This window comes from Alnus glutinosa, chromosome 13 (assembly GCF_958979055.1).
Source record: "Alnus glutinosa chromosome 13, dhAlnGlut1.1, whole genome shotgun sequence".
Classification (NCBI taxonomy): domain Eukaryota; kingdom Viridiplantae; phylum Streptophyta; class Magnoliopsida; order Fagales; family Betulaceae; genus Alnus; species Alnus glutinosa.
Genome location: NC_084898.1, coordinates 8,071,517 through 8,085,168, shown reverse-complemented (window position 1 = coordinate 8,085,168; position 13,652 = coordinate 8,071,517). Strand labels below are relative to the sequence as shown.

The window sequence follows — 13,652 nt, the reverse complement described above, 5'->3', positions numbered from 1 at the left end:
AGTTATTTTGGCTAGCTATATAATAATAATAATAAAAAAATTAAAATAAAGCTTCCCTTCCAGCTAGAAATTTTGACTAGCTGCTATATTGCTTAACAAATTCTGATTCTCTCTCCTCTTTGGAAATGCTAAGAGTATTCTTGGCAGCTTCCCTTCCCTTCCCATCTATTTTCCCTATACATAGGGAACAAAAGCACTTTTTGCTTCCCAATAAAAAAAAAACTCCACAGCAACTTCCTTTCATTTTTCTCTATATCATTAAAATATTAATTTATACTTTTTCTTTTTCTTTTTTTATTAATTTCTTTTCTTCTTCTCTCTCTCCCTCTCTCGTTTTCTCCGTCCTCACACCCACGCCCAGACTTCATCTTTCTCAATCTGTCACACCAAAACCGCCATCATCGGCGGGCTTTCCGTCCAGGGCTTCGGCAATTAAGCAGCTAGTCGTCCAGGGGTCTCCGGCAGTGAGGATGGTGCTCGTCACCGACCCAAATGATGGGCTGTGCTTGTCACAGTCCCAAATCAGTTGGCCATGCGTCACCTACATCGGCCGAGGCGGGGCTGGTGGGTCTGGGATTTTCATGACCGGAAGGCATCGGAGGAGGTGAAGGTTGCAGAGAGGTGGGCATGGTGGTCTAGGCGAAGAAGAAGAACTGACGGCCATTGTAGTTTGGACGAAACGGCCATGGTGGGTTTGGGCGAGGAAAAAAAAAAAAGAATGAAGAAGAAGGTTGCAGAGAGGTGGCCATGGTGGTCTGGGCGAAAAAGAAGAACTTACGGCCATTGTTGGTTTGGACGAAACGGCCATGGTGGGTTTGGGCGAAGAAAAAAAAAAAAAAAGAATGAAAAAGAAGAAAGGAGATGAGGCAGACGTGAGAGGAGAGAGAGTTTTTTTTAAGATTATAAAATAAGATGGGAAGTGAACAGTAGTTTCCAATGCATTGGGAAGAACTGTTCACTTCCCAGGGAATGGGAAAGGGAAGGGAAGGGAACCCATGTAGGGAAGCTGCTAGTAATGCTCTAATAAAAGATAATAAATAAATAAAATTTATTTAAAATAGAATAGTAAAAGTGAATAATTAAAATAAAAATATATATATTTTAACTAAATATTTGCTACGTCGAAGTAATAGGGCAAAAAGTAGATGGGTCCAGTTGTGGCAGACCCTTTTTCCATCCGGTCATGGTTTAGCGGCTTTAGGGGTTCTATACTTAATACTTCTATACAAGTTATGAGCGCGCGGTGAGGGTCATAGTTGAAAGTTGAAAGTTGAAACGACATGCTAATTGATGAGCAATTAGGGGAAAAAAAAAGACAAGAATTACAAGAATCTGCTCAATCAGAAAGCCATTTTTAATGGTGGAAGTTTGAATTGTTTGTTCTGACTTTTTGTACGGTCTCAAACCTAAATTTAGTAGTGAGCCGCTAGCATAAAAGATTCATATGAACGAATTAGTATCGTGCTTGTTTGTTAATGTTTTTTAAAAAATGATTTATTTTTTTTTTTTATATAATTGTAATGTGATATAAAGGTAAAAATAAATTAATTTTTTTTTTTTTTTATAAAAAGTTTTAAAAAGGGTCGTAAAAAAAGATTAGCGAAGGAGCTAGCTCTAGATATTTTGAAGCAGCTAAGGATCTTTGGACGTAAGAGTGGGGTTGAGGGCACTACCACTGTTGCATGTCAGAAGTCCATTTCACTCCTATTTGGAGCAGCCGAAAACACCAAGCAAGAACGCGGAAGAAAGGTTTGAAAATTCTTTGGTTTACTCGATCAAACTTGTACCCGGACCTCCCATTTTTTCTTCATATCAATCATGCAAGGCCATGAAGGGCAAATCAGAGAAAGAGAGAGAGACAATGATAGAGACCCTTTTAGAAGTTGAATTGGTCAGCATTTGGCTCTCCTCACTTCCTCACTCCCTACTGCCTGATGACCAAAGACTGGTCTCTGCAGAAAAAAAAATACTCGGTTTCTCAGTCAAACTTCAACTTTTTGACCTTCCAGTTCCAATCCAATACTCCCTAGCTTTTTCTTTTGTTTTTCCAATATCCGGAGGAACTTGCTATAAATACAACTCCTTCAACTTCCCCTTCAAATGCAAGAACTTCCCTCTCTCTGTGCTTCCACAGCATACAGCGTCACTCCTACCAACCTCTTTCTTTCTGCTACTCAACTCCTCCAATTAACTTCCCCTTCAAATGTTTGTATCTTCTTATTGTTCACCATTTGTGCCTTGCATATCCCTTCTGCTTCTACTTTCGCGGCCAATTGGAAAGCTTTTGCTTCTTGACAACAACAGACTCAGAAATGAAGTAGCAGAAGTTACACTTTCACCTTTAGGAAGCACTTTGTAGTCCATTCCTTTTAGACCCTATTGACAGAATTGGAAAGGATGGAGAACGGTTGGAGCTGGGAGCAGAAGACACTGATTAGTGAACTGGTTCAGGGAATGGAGGTGGCGAAACAGTTACGTGAACAATTGAATTCAACATCTTCGTCGCCCGATATTGCAGATATGCTGTTACAGAGGGTATTAGCTTCATACGAGAAGGCTCTGTTGATTCTGAGATGGAGTGGGTCATCGGGACATTCCCAGACTGTGGAAGTGACAGCAGCTTTGCCGGGGTCTCCGATTTCTGTCAACGGAAGTCATGCGAGCGATGAATTTGACAAGGGTCTCAAGGATCATCATCAGGACTATAACATCTCAAAGAAGAGGTGAGAACTTCGAGCCTGAAGCATAATTCTTGATTACTGCAATGAAATTGATGCTGATTGATAACTTATATGCTTCTTGCAACGTGTTTTTGAAATTGGGTTGCAGAAAGATATTGCCCAGATGGACGGACCAAGTGAGAGTCAGCTCTGAGACTGGATTGGAAGGACCCCACGATGATGGCTATAGTTGGAGAAAATATGGTCAGAAGGACATCCTCGGAGCCAAATATCCCAGGTGACTCCTCTTTTACTTTTCTGCTTCAAAATCACACGTGTGGCTATACTTTTCTTTTTTTCTTTTTCGAAACAAAAATATTAACAAACAGCAATTAGAGATTAGAGATTTGTCTTTTATGATGCACGGACAGTTCTAACAACTGATATGTTGCGTTTACAGAAGCTATTATAGATGCACTTTTCGTATAAGTCAAAATTGTTGGGCGACAAAGCAAGTGCAAAGATCGGATGAAGACCCCAACGTATTCGACATCACATACAGAGGAAAGCACACCTGTTCCCACGCTACCAATTTGGTCCCGGCACCAGCATCACCCGAAATGCAAGAACAGAAACACAGTAACTATAATGAACATCAACAAGAGCAATCACTAGACGCTCTCTCAGACTTTCGAGGCAGTTTGAGGGTTGATACTGAGCAATTGGATGATAAAGAGATGGCATATCCCTTCTCTTTTCCTTCAACTTCATTTGGATGCTTTAAGGGTGAAAGCAGTAGCTTTTCACTTTCTGCACTTGACAATAACACTCTCCTGGGCAGTTTTTCTCAACCATTTTTCTCTCCGGCCACCCCGGAATCAAACTGCTTCTCGGCGTACGCATGCCAGGCAAGCAACTTCAGAGGGGTTCACAACGTTCACCGTTCGGAGTCTGATCTCACTGACATATTCTCCGCCAACACCTCAGTCACCAGTTCTCCTATTCTAGACTTGGATTTCTCACTTGATCCAGCGGAAATTGATCCAAATTTCCCATTAGACTCCCCGGCGTTTTTCTCTTGATTCCATTTAGGCTCTAAAATAAGAATAAAAACAGCATGTGGGTTGCAAACTTGCAATTTGGTTAGACCTGTTGAACCTAGCTTGTGATAGAAGAAATGTTTGACGAATATATAATATCCTCCTTGAATTTTAGCTGTAAGATAGATCTTAATGTTAGAGTTAACAATTTGTCCAATTTCTTTCCCACAGTAGCTCTAATTGCTAGGGTATGTATGACAATGAATTTTATTTCCATCCCACTCTGACCTGCTCCATAACTTTTGCAAGAAAGCATAAATAGCAGTCATCAATGGGAATCATGGTTTACATAGAATGATTGTCTGGTTTTTTCTTTCAAAACCAAACTATTACACAAAACAAACTTGTTTAACAATGTACTCTGAAACTGTATATATCATTCTAACTTGATTCATAATCCAATGGAATATTACAACAACTGCTTAAAAGAAGAACTTCCAAACTGGGTTGGAGGAACAATCTAGTATATTAAACTAACATCCATTCTTATGACATGTGAGCGTACCAAAGCCAACCACTACTTGATGTGCTCAACAACAAAACGGAATGCATTTTTCAACTGTACATTTAGTTGAGGGGACAACTCTCAAGCACAAGAAAAAGGACAGCTGCATAAATATCTTGAATATATTCCTGACTGAAGGCAGAACAAGAAGAGAACCCAAAAATTTGCCAGACACACCAGATTATGTAGCGCTTCAACAAGGTAATGAAAACAATAACATAACCAATGAAAATGATGAAACTGCCCTCCTGTTCTTAGGTGGAACGCCTCGCCCCTTTCAGTACTGGAAGATAACTGGATGAGCTTCATTTTGCATTTCGAGCTCTCTTAAGGGCTTCTCTCAGCCCCATCACAATAAATAAGTTGGTTAGAGTAAGAAGCGACTCAGCTCCACCATGTAACCAATCCACATTAGACAAGGAAGTACCATAATGCACCTTTGCTGTTTTGACCACAGAAACAGAGTTAAACAGTTAGGCGTTTATATGTAAACCATTACTGAGATTTCTTGCTCAGTGGAGAGAGAAGTTACCATAAATTCCAGCAGGGACTGCTCAATGGACACAATGGCAGGAAAGGCCAAAATGAGGGAAATTAGTATAGTTGGAACAAAGCTGTTGACAGTAATTGTTAAACCACCACTTATCCCAAAAGTTTAAGCTGATAGGAAGAGGCAAATTCAATCATTTAATCAATACTTTTGTTGTAATGAACAAGTGACCATAGCAGGGCAAAGGCACTAATCTGTTAGCCAAAATGAGATTAATATATTTCTTTTGACAGATATATTTGACATTGATAAAATATTTTTTTAATTAATTCATTTTTCTCTCATGATGAACCTTCTGATGGCTAATAGTTCCTCAATGTTGAAAAAGTCCAACCAATTTCTCATGTAATTTTTATACCCGTTTCTCCAGAGCAATTGCAATATGATTTGTTAAAATCAGAATCACCACCAACCCGCTTGAGAACTCAAGAAAGCTTAATTGATACAAGGATCAAAAGCTTGTCCCAGAATGACCAAACAAAGGCTAAATCCACAGTTTTACATATTGCAACATAAACTATCCCATAAAAAATGAACTTCAACTCGGAATCATACTTAACCCTAAGAAGCAATCCAACATTAACATAAAAGCAATTTATAGAGGAGATAGGTCTGAGAAACTCACTGGTAGCCCCCACAAAGGCGAGCAAAAAGTAGAACCCAAAAAGGGTGAGCTTTGGAGCAGACTTGGATTTGGTGATGAAGTACAAGAAACCAAGGTAGGGAAACAAAGAAAAAGCAAAAAGCTGTGAAGCTATGCTCTGTGAATCGATGCTGGGTGCCCATGGATCAACTGGGAACAATGCCCAACAAACAACAATCCCTCCCCTTCTCTTGACAAGCCTTCTCTCTCTGTAACACTTGGACTCCCTGCTTTCTCTACATGGGTTTCTGAGGGTGTTTTGGAAGAAAGGAGAAGAACCCAGAAAAGTCGAAGGGACTAAAATGGTGGGAGTGGCGCCAAGAGATTGAAAAATAGGATTTCCAATCGTCATTGAGAAGTTGCAGCCTTTTTCAGGAGCCAAGATTTTATAGCATCGGGAAAAGATTAGTTCAGGACGGTGACTATCAGACTATGTAGAAGAAATGAGGTGTGGCTGTGGATTAGAGAGGATGGGCCATCCGGCATCCATGGACCATGGTGTTATCATCGAAGTCAAGGAGTTCAGCTGATCGAGACCGTTCAATTCGCATACTTTCTTGGGAGGAACGAAGGGAGCTGGTGGGCTTGTAGTGGTCGGCCTGCCTCCGATGGTGGACCATCCTGAGATGGGCCTGGACTTACGGGCAGTGATGTCTAGTCCAAATGTGGATCTCAATACTCGACTCCGCTGGGTCTCCTAAATATTTGTTCTTTGAGATGGTTCAAGTTCGTTTATGGTGATACGATTAGGGCTGAACATGGGGCAGGGATGCCCCTTTTTTGGCACCGTCCTACATCCCTATGGGTTGTGAAAATTGCACCCGCGAACCGCACAAAATGGGGAGAACCCGTGCGGTGTTGGGTGATGCGGGGTGGGGTGACGTGGGGCAGGAGATGCGGGTTGTGTAGGAATATGCGAGTTTAATACCTAGATCTAGAAACATATAAATTTTCTCAGGAACCAAACAAAAAAAATTAAATTCAAACAATACCATATTCAAATGGGAAAATCACAAACAAATCACAAAAGCCAGATTCAAACAAATTACAAAAAAGGGTTGAGATGTCACTGACCTCAGGATCGGCGACTCTGTGAGGCCTCTTGAAGCAAGCGTCGACGATCTTCCCGCCGTTTCTGGTGACTCGGCGAGACCTATCAACTTCCATAATTCTATTGGAGCAGACGTAGCATGCATGATTCGGCAGGAAATCGTGAAGAAGAAAAAGAAGATGTGAAGGGGTGCGGGGTGCGGCGCTAGGGTTTGCGAAGAAAAGAAATGAAAAAATGTGAAGGCGGGGGGGGGGGGGGGGGGGGGGGGGTGCGGCACTGCTAGGCTTTTTCTTTTTTATTGTGAGGGGTGGGTGCAGGGCGGGGCAGGTCCCCGTGGATTTTAAAAACCCCACCCGCAACCCACCCCACCCCGGGTATATCAGTTTTTGACCAGTACCCGCAAAAAATCAACTAAAACTCGAGATTTTAGGGGCGGGGCATGCGGGTTGGGGCAGATCCATGAGTATTTGATCAACCCTAGATTCGATAACCCATATGGGATATCTGTCATATGTAAAACTTTAACATTATATAGATGGAAAAATACAATTCAGCTCCTAAATTATCATCTTTTTTTTGGATGGCCTCTCAAATTATAAAGGCTTGTACTCTGGCCCCTCAAACTATCAAAACGTTTAAAAAATGCCCATTTTGAAGAAACATCCCTATAATATCCCTGCCACGTGTCATTTTTCAATTAAAAAAAACTACTTTAAAATAATTATAAAATATTAAAAAAAAACTTAAAATTTTTTTAAAAAAAAGAATCAAAAAAATTTTATTTTTATTTTAAAAAAAATATTGCGATTGACCGGAGGATGTACTGCTTCTTTTCAGCATTGTTGTTGGGCATTATGCACACCTGCAGCTCGGCGAACTCGTCCCCGCCTCTCCTAACATGAACATGACTAATTTCTTATCCTTCGATGTCTATTATATTGATCTTTCGAAAGTTATGAATGATTCCAATCTAAATTTTGTTTTGTTACAAACGACAAGCAAGTCTATCATCACTATAGAAAACCTTGATCGGTTTCTGACGGAGAAATCAAGTACGGCCATGAGCTTGTTCATTGATGTTCATATCCATTTTCCTCTCTGTGATTTTTTGGCATTCAAAACGTTGGCCAATAGTTACCTATGGCTCAAGGATCACAAGTTTTTCTATCAGGTGGATGATATTTTCCAAAGAGGGATGAGCAATTAGCGAGTTGATAATTGCGAATCGGAACTTGTCGAGCCAAACTACAAAATCGATTATCACGGCGTTGCAAACGGACGGTGACCGAAGGGGTGTCGGGAAGATCGGGTCGCAGTTGGAAAATAACGACACCCCAAACACCCATCTTCTTTTTTTTAAAAAAAAAAGTAAAAATAAGAAATAAAATTTTAGTTTATTTTTTTTAAAAAAAAAAAAAAAATTAATTTTTAATTTTTTTTGATTTTTTTTGAAATTTGTTTTTATTTTTATTATTTTATAATTGAAAAATGACACGTGTCAGGAGTATTATGGGGATATTTCTCCAAAAGCGGTCTTTTTCAAAAGTTTTGGTAGTTTGGGGGGCTAAATTATATTTTTCCCTTATATATATATATCAACAATTGCACAACAATGCTGATATGTCTAGTATTTTTTACTAAAAAAAAAATGAAAATGCTAAACATTTCAATATTGTTGTGCAGTTACCATATATATATATATATATAACCAGAATAAGAGGTGGTTAGATAGGAGGGATTCAGGAGGCAGAGCCAAAGGGAGGTGTGAAAGGAAAAATGATCTCCCATCGCATCTAAAAGTCTATTTAGTCCTTTAGCATGTGCAAAATGTTAGAATATATTGTGAGATTTGTTATGATGGGTTTTGATTTCAACATTAGTTGTAATTTATTTCAATCAATCAAATCAGGTTTGAACACAATTAAATCTAATTTGATTTAATCTTTCATACTATTTTGTCTTCTCTCTATATCATATCATCTCATATATATAAAAGCCGAGTTCCAACTTAGAGTTAGCATAGAATTGTGACACGTGGCTTGAACCCACATTAAAATAGCACTTTAACCCACAACTTAAATCCCGACCGGTTCGGACACTCCTATGTGATACGTGCATCCATCACTCTTGTGTTGCACTGTTCGAACTCATACATGTCCCGTCTAGACACACGTTGAACTGGGACTCTCGGTAAGGTCAATCTGCTAGCCATCCGGACATGGCAGTGAACAAGACTCTACTGCCTGACCCGTCCGGACACCCAACCCAAAAATTCTAACTTTGACAGTTTTTATGTGTTCTTTTTTCGCATTTATCTAATTACTCTCTTAGTTTAATTCACATTTTTAATACCTAGCTAATTAATATCTTAGACGTTACATTATTTCCATTGATATCTGTAAGAGGGATTTACTTAGTTTATGTTTTGTATTACCATTTGATATTATCTGATTTACTCCATATTGTGGGATATGAAGTTATATATATATATATATATATATATATATATATATATATATATATATATATATATATATATATATATAAAAGAAAATGTAAAGGAAATTAATATATATATATATATATATATATATATATATATAGAAAAGAAAATGTAAAGGAAATAGAATTTTAATTTTCAACTATTATGTATATAGCCTCTCTATTATATGTGACATGCAAAACGGTTATGACACTTTCAAAAAAATGCATTGTGAATGTTGACTTACAAAACAATGGAGAGAAGATTTTTTAAAGGTAAAACGGGCTCACAATATTATAGACGAATGTTAAGGCTAATATGTTTTTACTTGCTCAGCCATGGACTAATACATTCACCTGTAAAATTGTTGTAATTTTACTGATGTTGTTGTGGAAGCTATTGATGAAGATTTGTATGTGAAAAATTAAGACTCCTATGTGTTTGTGTGTAATCAACCAATATACCAAAATATTAAATGTGGAATATAAAGAACACAGATATTTTAGTAACAAAGTGGAAACTCTTTGTACCAAAGAGAAAAATCACTCAAGGGCAGCCAAATCCAAACAATCTACTATTTAGGAGAAAAAGTTAGTTACAAAGCAGTCGTACTTACATAACCCAATGCAGTAGTCGTACATTTAACTCTGACACATACCTATACATGACCATCTCCCAACTAGACCTCTTGTTTGAATTGTTCTTCAATAAATTCCTTTAACTTAGAGCTCCTCTCTAAGTTAGACTTTAATGTTTGATCAAACCACACAAATACTCTACGAATTAGCACATCTAACAATCTCTACCAAAACATCATCTCTTAACTCACTAGAATTCAATACTGAATCCTTACAAATAAACAGTCTATGAGCCTTTTTAAATAGGCTTCAGAAAACCTAATTTGACACAAACACGGATTTTCATAGGCGACGTCCAGACCATGCTTCTGGGCGTCCGGACCAACAACTGAAACTTCAAAAAATACTGAAACATGTTTGGACTTGAAAACCCTAGCATTCGAACGGTTGTATAAAGTAGTTCCTCCGTCTGCAGACACCGCATAAACGTTCAGACTTCTTGTTAATGGGAACTTATTGACTTCAGCATCTACTAGGTCGTCCGGACCGTCTTCCGGACCATGAGCATTTCTGACTTGGGCGTCCGGACCTTAGCAACTGGAGGTCCAAATGGTCTGTAGGGAAAACTGATTTTCTGAGCTGTAAATCTTCCAGATTCTTTCCTTCACCAGGATATTTCCTTCTTAGTAATATATTGTATAGATTCTTGTTTTGATCAGTTATTTCCATATTGGAAAATATATTCTATAATATTCTTCTGGAATTTTTTGGGATTTCAATGTCCTTGTTATGGAAGTCCCTGATAAGGAAGTTCTAGATATGGAGGCGTTTTTGTCAAAAAAAGAACGAGTCAATTAAAATAAACCAACAGTATGCATGCTTAGGTTTCTATCCATGGGATTGATAGAAGGCCTCTACCTTTGGAAGGGCTGATTTGAGCTAAGTCACATTTTGCTATAGATACATGTACATATATACATGCCGCATGTGAGATGTTTTGATGGTTATGTATAAATAATATTGTTTAATTTATGTAATGAAGCTGTGGTATGCTTTACAAATGACCTTTGTAGTGTCAAATAAAAAAATTATTACATGATTTTTTTTCCGCTGCGAGTATTTCAATAAGCCGTAGAACTACCTGAAAAAATCAGATATTTTTTACTTATGGCTTATGCTTTAACTTTAACGCAGGCATTACAAAGGGATTTGGGGGTGGGACACCAAATTTCAGAAATTGAAGTTGGAAAATATCTTTGCAAAAGGAATGGTTTGTAGTTTTTAAAGGGGATTAAGTATAATAAGCTAGCTAGAGATAGTCGATCTCCACGGATAGAGGAGTTGAAAATGCTAACATTTCTCCTTCCAAAATATACGATCTTCAATACTCAAAAAAACATATTTAACCAACTTCAATGGAAGCAATATTGAATAACTTTTAATTAAAATAAATAATCCCACAACCTTCTTACTGGTAATGTAAATAGAAAACTGAAAAACAAGAGTTACAGCCCAGGCTTATTTATAATTCCTCAAGAACAAGGATTAATGGACATTACATTAGAGCTCCACATCGCCTTCCACATGCCACACTGTCATCTAATATTTTATTCTCATCGTATACATAGTCAAACCCCATCTTCATCAGCTTTGAGGAATCACATCTAACTACTCCTTGATTTGGTCCTTCCAAAAATCTAATTAAAATCATTGTCAGAGAAAAGTCTTGTTCAGGGATGAAATAATTTTTTGAATTATATATATATATATATATATATATATATATATATATATATATATATATATATATATTTATTTATTTTCATTCAATCATTTTAACTTATAAAAATCAATTTTTATTCACAACATAAAAATATTAATATAAAATAATATAAAAAAAAAAACAAGTAAAACATTATGTTACCTAAGATATACACATTGACTAATAATAATCATATATTTTAGAAATTGGGATTATTTTAAAAAATTATTTTTAAAGTGGTTGAAATCTGGCCATTTGTGATGGATTCTGGCAAGGAGGCCAGAATCTGGCCATTTGTGCCGAATCTCAGCCATCTAGACGGATCTGGCCAAAACACCCAGATCCTTGCTAGTTCTGGCCAGATCCTGGTCAGAACTGGTAGGGATTTAGCCATTATGGCCAGTTGACCAAGATTTGGTCATTTTGGCATGATCCTGGCCAGATGGCAGGAATCCGACCATTCTGGCACCGAAATCTAGTACAGTATCACGGGAATCCGATGACCCTGGTCGAACGTCGCTGATTCCGACGAGTGGCGGAATTTGGCTTTTCGGAATCCGGTGATGGTTGTCGGATTTCGGCAATAGTCGACTGCTTGAACTTAAAGGTCGATTGTGTTGTTTAAAAGAGGGTCGACTGCATCTCTTATCTGGGGAAAATGATTTACGCTTTTAAAAAGCGTAAATCATTTTCTGAAATTTACTTAGCATTTTTTATCAAATAGAAATCATTTTTCGGTTGACTATTATTTTCGCCCCCACTAAATACCGAAAAATGCCGAAATCACTTTCCATAAATTATTTTACGCCGAAACAAATGGAGCATTAGAAGAAGGAAATTTCTCTTCAAAGAAATAAAAGGGAAGGAAATTGGGCAATAAAATTTTAAATAAAAGTCTTACTCTTTTGCTATCTCGTATTCCGGAAACTTTTCTTGGAAGTAAATTGCAATTTCACTGATGGTTGGATTGGTGGCAGCACAGAGGAATCTACCTTTCATTGATGGTTTTTCCATGCAGAAGATATGTGCTTGACAAACGTCTTCAATGTGTACAAGAGCAATTGAACCCCAAACTTCTTGCAAAAATTTGAATGCATTAAACCAAGACAAATTGCTGGTGAGTGGTGATAAAATTACTTCCACACTTGTAGGTACATATGGAAGGAGAGTTTCTCCTCCCACTAGGCCACAAGCTAGTGTTACAACTTCGAGTCTACCATTTTCATATTCATTATATTTCAGCACCTCTTTCTCCGCTAAGGTCTTTGATTTAGTGTATCCCTATACAAAACAAAATCCCGAAAATTATGAAATTTCAGGCTCAGATACTAGGATTTTAGATGTCATGAATTATTATATAGACCCACTAATGATACATTTAATTTTCAGAAATATCAGAAGGAACTACCAGTAGAAAATCATTGGCATAAGTGAATGAGATATCATGAAAGGGTGTCCAACAGGATTCATCAATGCAAGACTTAAAAGAAGCTCCATCTTCTGTTAATGGTGACGATGCCGTCAAAGACGCAGTGTAGATGAGTCGCTTAACTGTTTGTGAGCGGATGCATGAATCAGCGATGGTCCTAACCCCGGCAACAGCAGCTCCAGCTGTATCCTTGTACTTTATTTCATATTATCAAACTTTAAGTTACGTACCAAAATTCTTCAACTTATATATGTAAGAATAAGATAAGTAAGATATATCTTTGGAAATGGACATACCTGGGAGCTTTGGGTGTCATGTTGCATCGGAGTGGCCACATGAAAGACATATTCGCACCCTTTAATTGCGGGTTCAAAATCAGAGGGATTGTAAATATCAGCTTGAAATAGCACCAATCTGTTGTCTGCGTTGGGTAAGGACTTGAGGAGATCCACTTTGGACGTGTCTCCTGCAGTTTAAAGTTAAACAAAAGACCATAATTCATAAATAAAAAAGTTGAACAAAAGACCACAATCACAGAGAGAGAGAGAGAGAGAGAGAGAGAGAGAGACCCAAGTTCCTGAGAGTTGCATGGACTGTATAACCTTTCTCTAAAAGCTTTTTGGCAAGCCAAGAGCCAATATATCCAGAAGCTCCTGTCACGCAGACTCTACTGTTGCTGTTCTCCTCCATTGTGATCCAATTCTTTTTTCTATTCAGCATCAACAACATGCCGAGGGTAGGCCTATTTAAACGGTGGCGCATGGCATTTTATTAATGTTAATGTAGGTCATTTCCAGACGGCAGCAGACCAACATACGTGAATAGGCATTTTAGTCGACCATATATCTAATTATAACAATGCTAGAGTTTCTTTTAATGTCTTTTTGGATCT

General features: G+C 37.9%; 3 protein-coding genes across 5 annotated transcripts; 1 reads left to right on the top strand and 2 right to left on the bottom strand.

Annotated features, from left to right (window-relative positions):
- The first annotated feature begins 2,086 nt into the window (after positions 1 to 2,086).
- LOC133854111 (probable WRKY transcription factor 41) lies at positions 2,087 to 3,917 on the top strand. The gene is made up of 3 exons (XM_062290152.1): positions 2,087 to 2,723; positions 2,830 to 2,958; positions 3,121 to 3,917. Exons 1-3 carry the CDS (start codon positions 2,398 to 2,400, stop codon positions 3,740 to 3,742), a joined length of 1,077 nt encoding a protein of 358 aa, XP_062146136.1. The 5' UTR covers positions 2,087 to 2,397; the 3' UTR covers positions 3,743 to 3,917.
- Positions 3,918 to 4,120: 203 nt separating this feature from the next.
- On the bottom strand, positions 4,121 to 5,931 carry LOC133854112 (uncharacterized). 2 transcript variants are annotated; one of them, XM_062290153.1, is made up of 3 exons: positions 5,441 to 5,929; positions 4,798 to 4,815; positions 4,121 to 4,707 (listed from the first exon to the last, which is right to left on the bottom strand). In XM_062290153.1, the coding sequence occupies exons 1-3, from the start codon at positions 5,808 to 5,810 to the stop codon at positions 4,571 to 4,573; spliced, it is 525 nt and encodes a 174-aa protein (XP_062146137.1). In that variant the 5' UTR covers positions 5,811 to 5,929; the 3' UTR covers positions 4,121 to 4,570. The 2 variants fall into 2 exon arrangements, with proteins under 2 accessions (XP_062146137.1, XP_062146138.1); XM_062290154.1 differs by lacking the exon at positions 4,798 to 4,815 and having other exon boundaries at positions 5,441 to 5,931.
- Positions 5,932 to 10,985: 5,054 nt separating this feature from the next.
- Positions 10,986 to 13,487, bottom strand: LOC133854345 (NADPH HC-toxin reductase 1-like). 2 transcript variants are annotated; one of them, XM_062290498.1, is made up of 5 exons: positions 13,330 to 13,487; positions 13,057 to 13,226; positions 12,740 to 12,955; positions 12,233 to 12,612; positions 10,986 to 11,266 (listed from the first exon to the last, which is right to left on the bottom strand). In XM_062290498.1, exons 1-5 carry the CDS (start codon positions 13,478 to 13,480, stop codon positions 11,125 to 11,127), a joined length of 1,059 nt encoding a protein of 352 aa, XP_062146482.1. In that variant the 5' UTR covers positions 13,481 to 13,487; the 3' UTR covers positions 10,986 to 11,124. The 2 variants fall into 2 exon arrangements, with proteins under 2 accessions (XP_062146482.1, XP_062146483.1); XM_062290499.1 differs by having other exon boundaries at positions 10,986 to 11,250; positions 12,234 to 12,612.
- Positions 13,488 to 13,652: the final 165 nt, after the last annotated feature.

Excerpts from the sequence above, each read along its gene's own strand:
- LOC133854111 (XM_062290152.1), top strand. The coding sequence starts at position 2,398 with ATGGAGAACGGTTGGAGCTGGGAGCAGAAGACACTGATTAGTGAACTG. Across the intron at positions 2,724-2,829 it reads TATAACATCTCAAAGAAGAG|AAAGATATTGCCCAGATGGA; the intron begins GTGAGAACTTCG and ends ATTGGGTTGCAG. Across the intron at positions 2,959-3,120 it reads CTCGGAGCCAAATATCCCAG|AAGCTATTATAGATGCACTT; the intron begins GTGACTCCTCTT and ends TTGCGTTTACAG.
- LOC133854112 (XM_062290153.1), bottom strand. The coding sequence starts at position 5,810 with ATGACGATTGGAAATCCTATTTTTCAATCTCTTGGCGCCACTCCCACC.
- LOC133854345 (XM_062290498.1), bottom strand. The coding sequence starts at position 13,480 with ATGCTGAATAGAAAAAAGAATTGGATCACAATGGAGGAGAACAGCAAC. Across the intron at positions 12,956-13,056 it reads ATGACACCCAAAGCTCCCAG|TACAAGGATACAGCTGGAGC; the intron begins GTATGTCCATTT and ends TATGAAATAAAG. Across the intron at positions 12,613-12,739 it reads ATGCCAATGATTTTCTACTG|GGATACACTAAATCAAAGAC; the intron begins GTAGTTCCTTCT and ends TGTTTTGTATAG.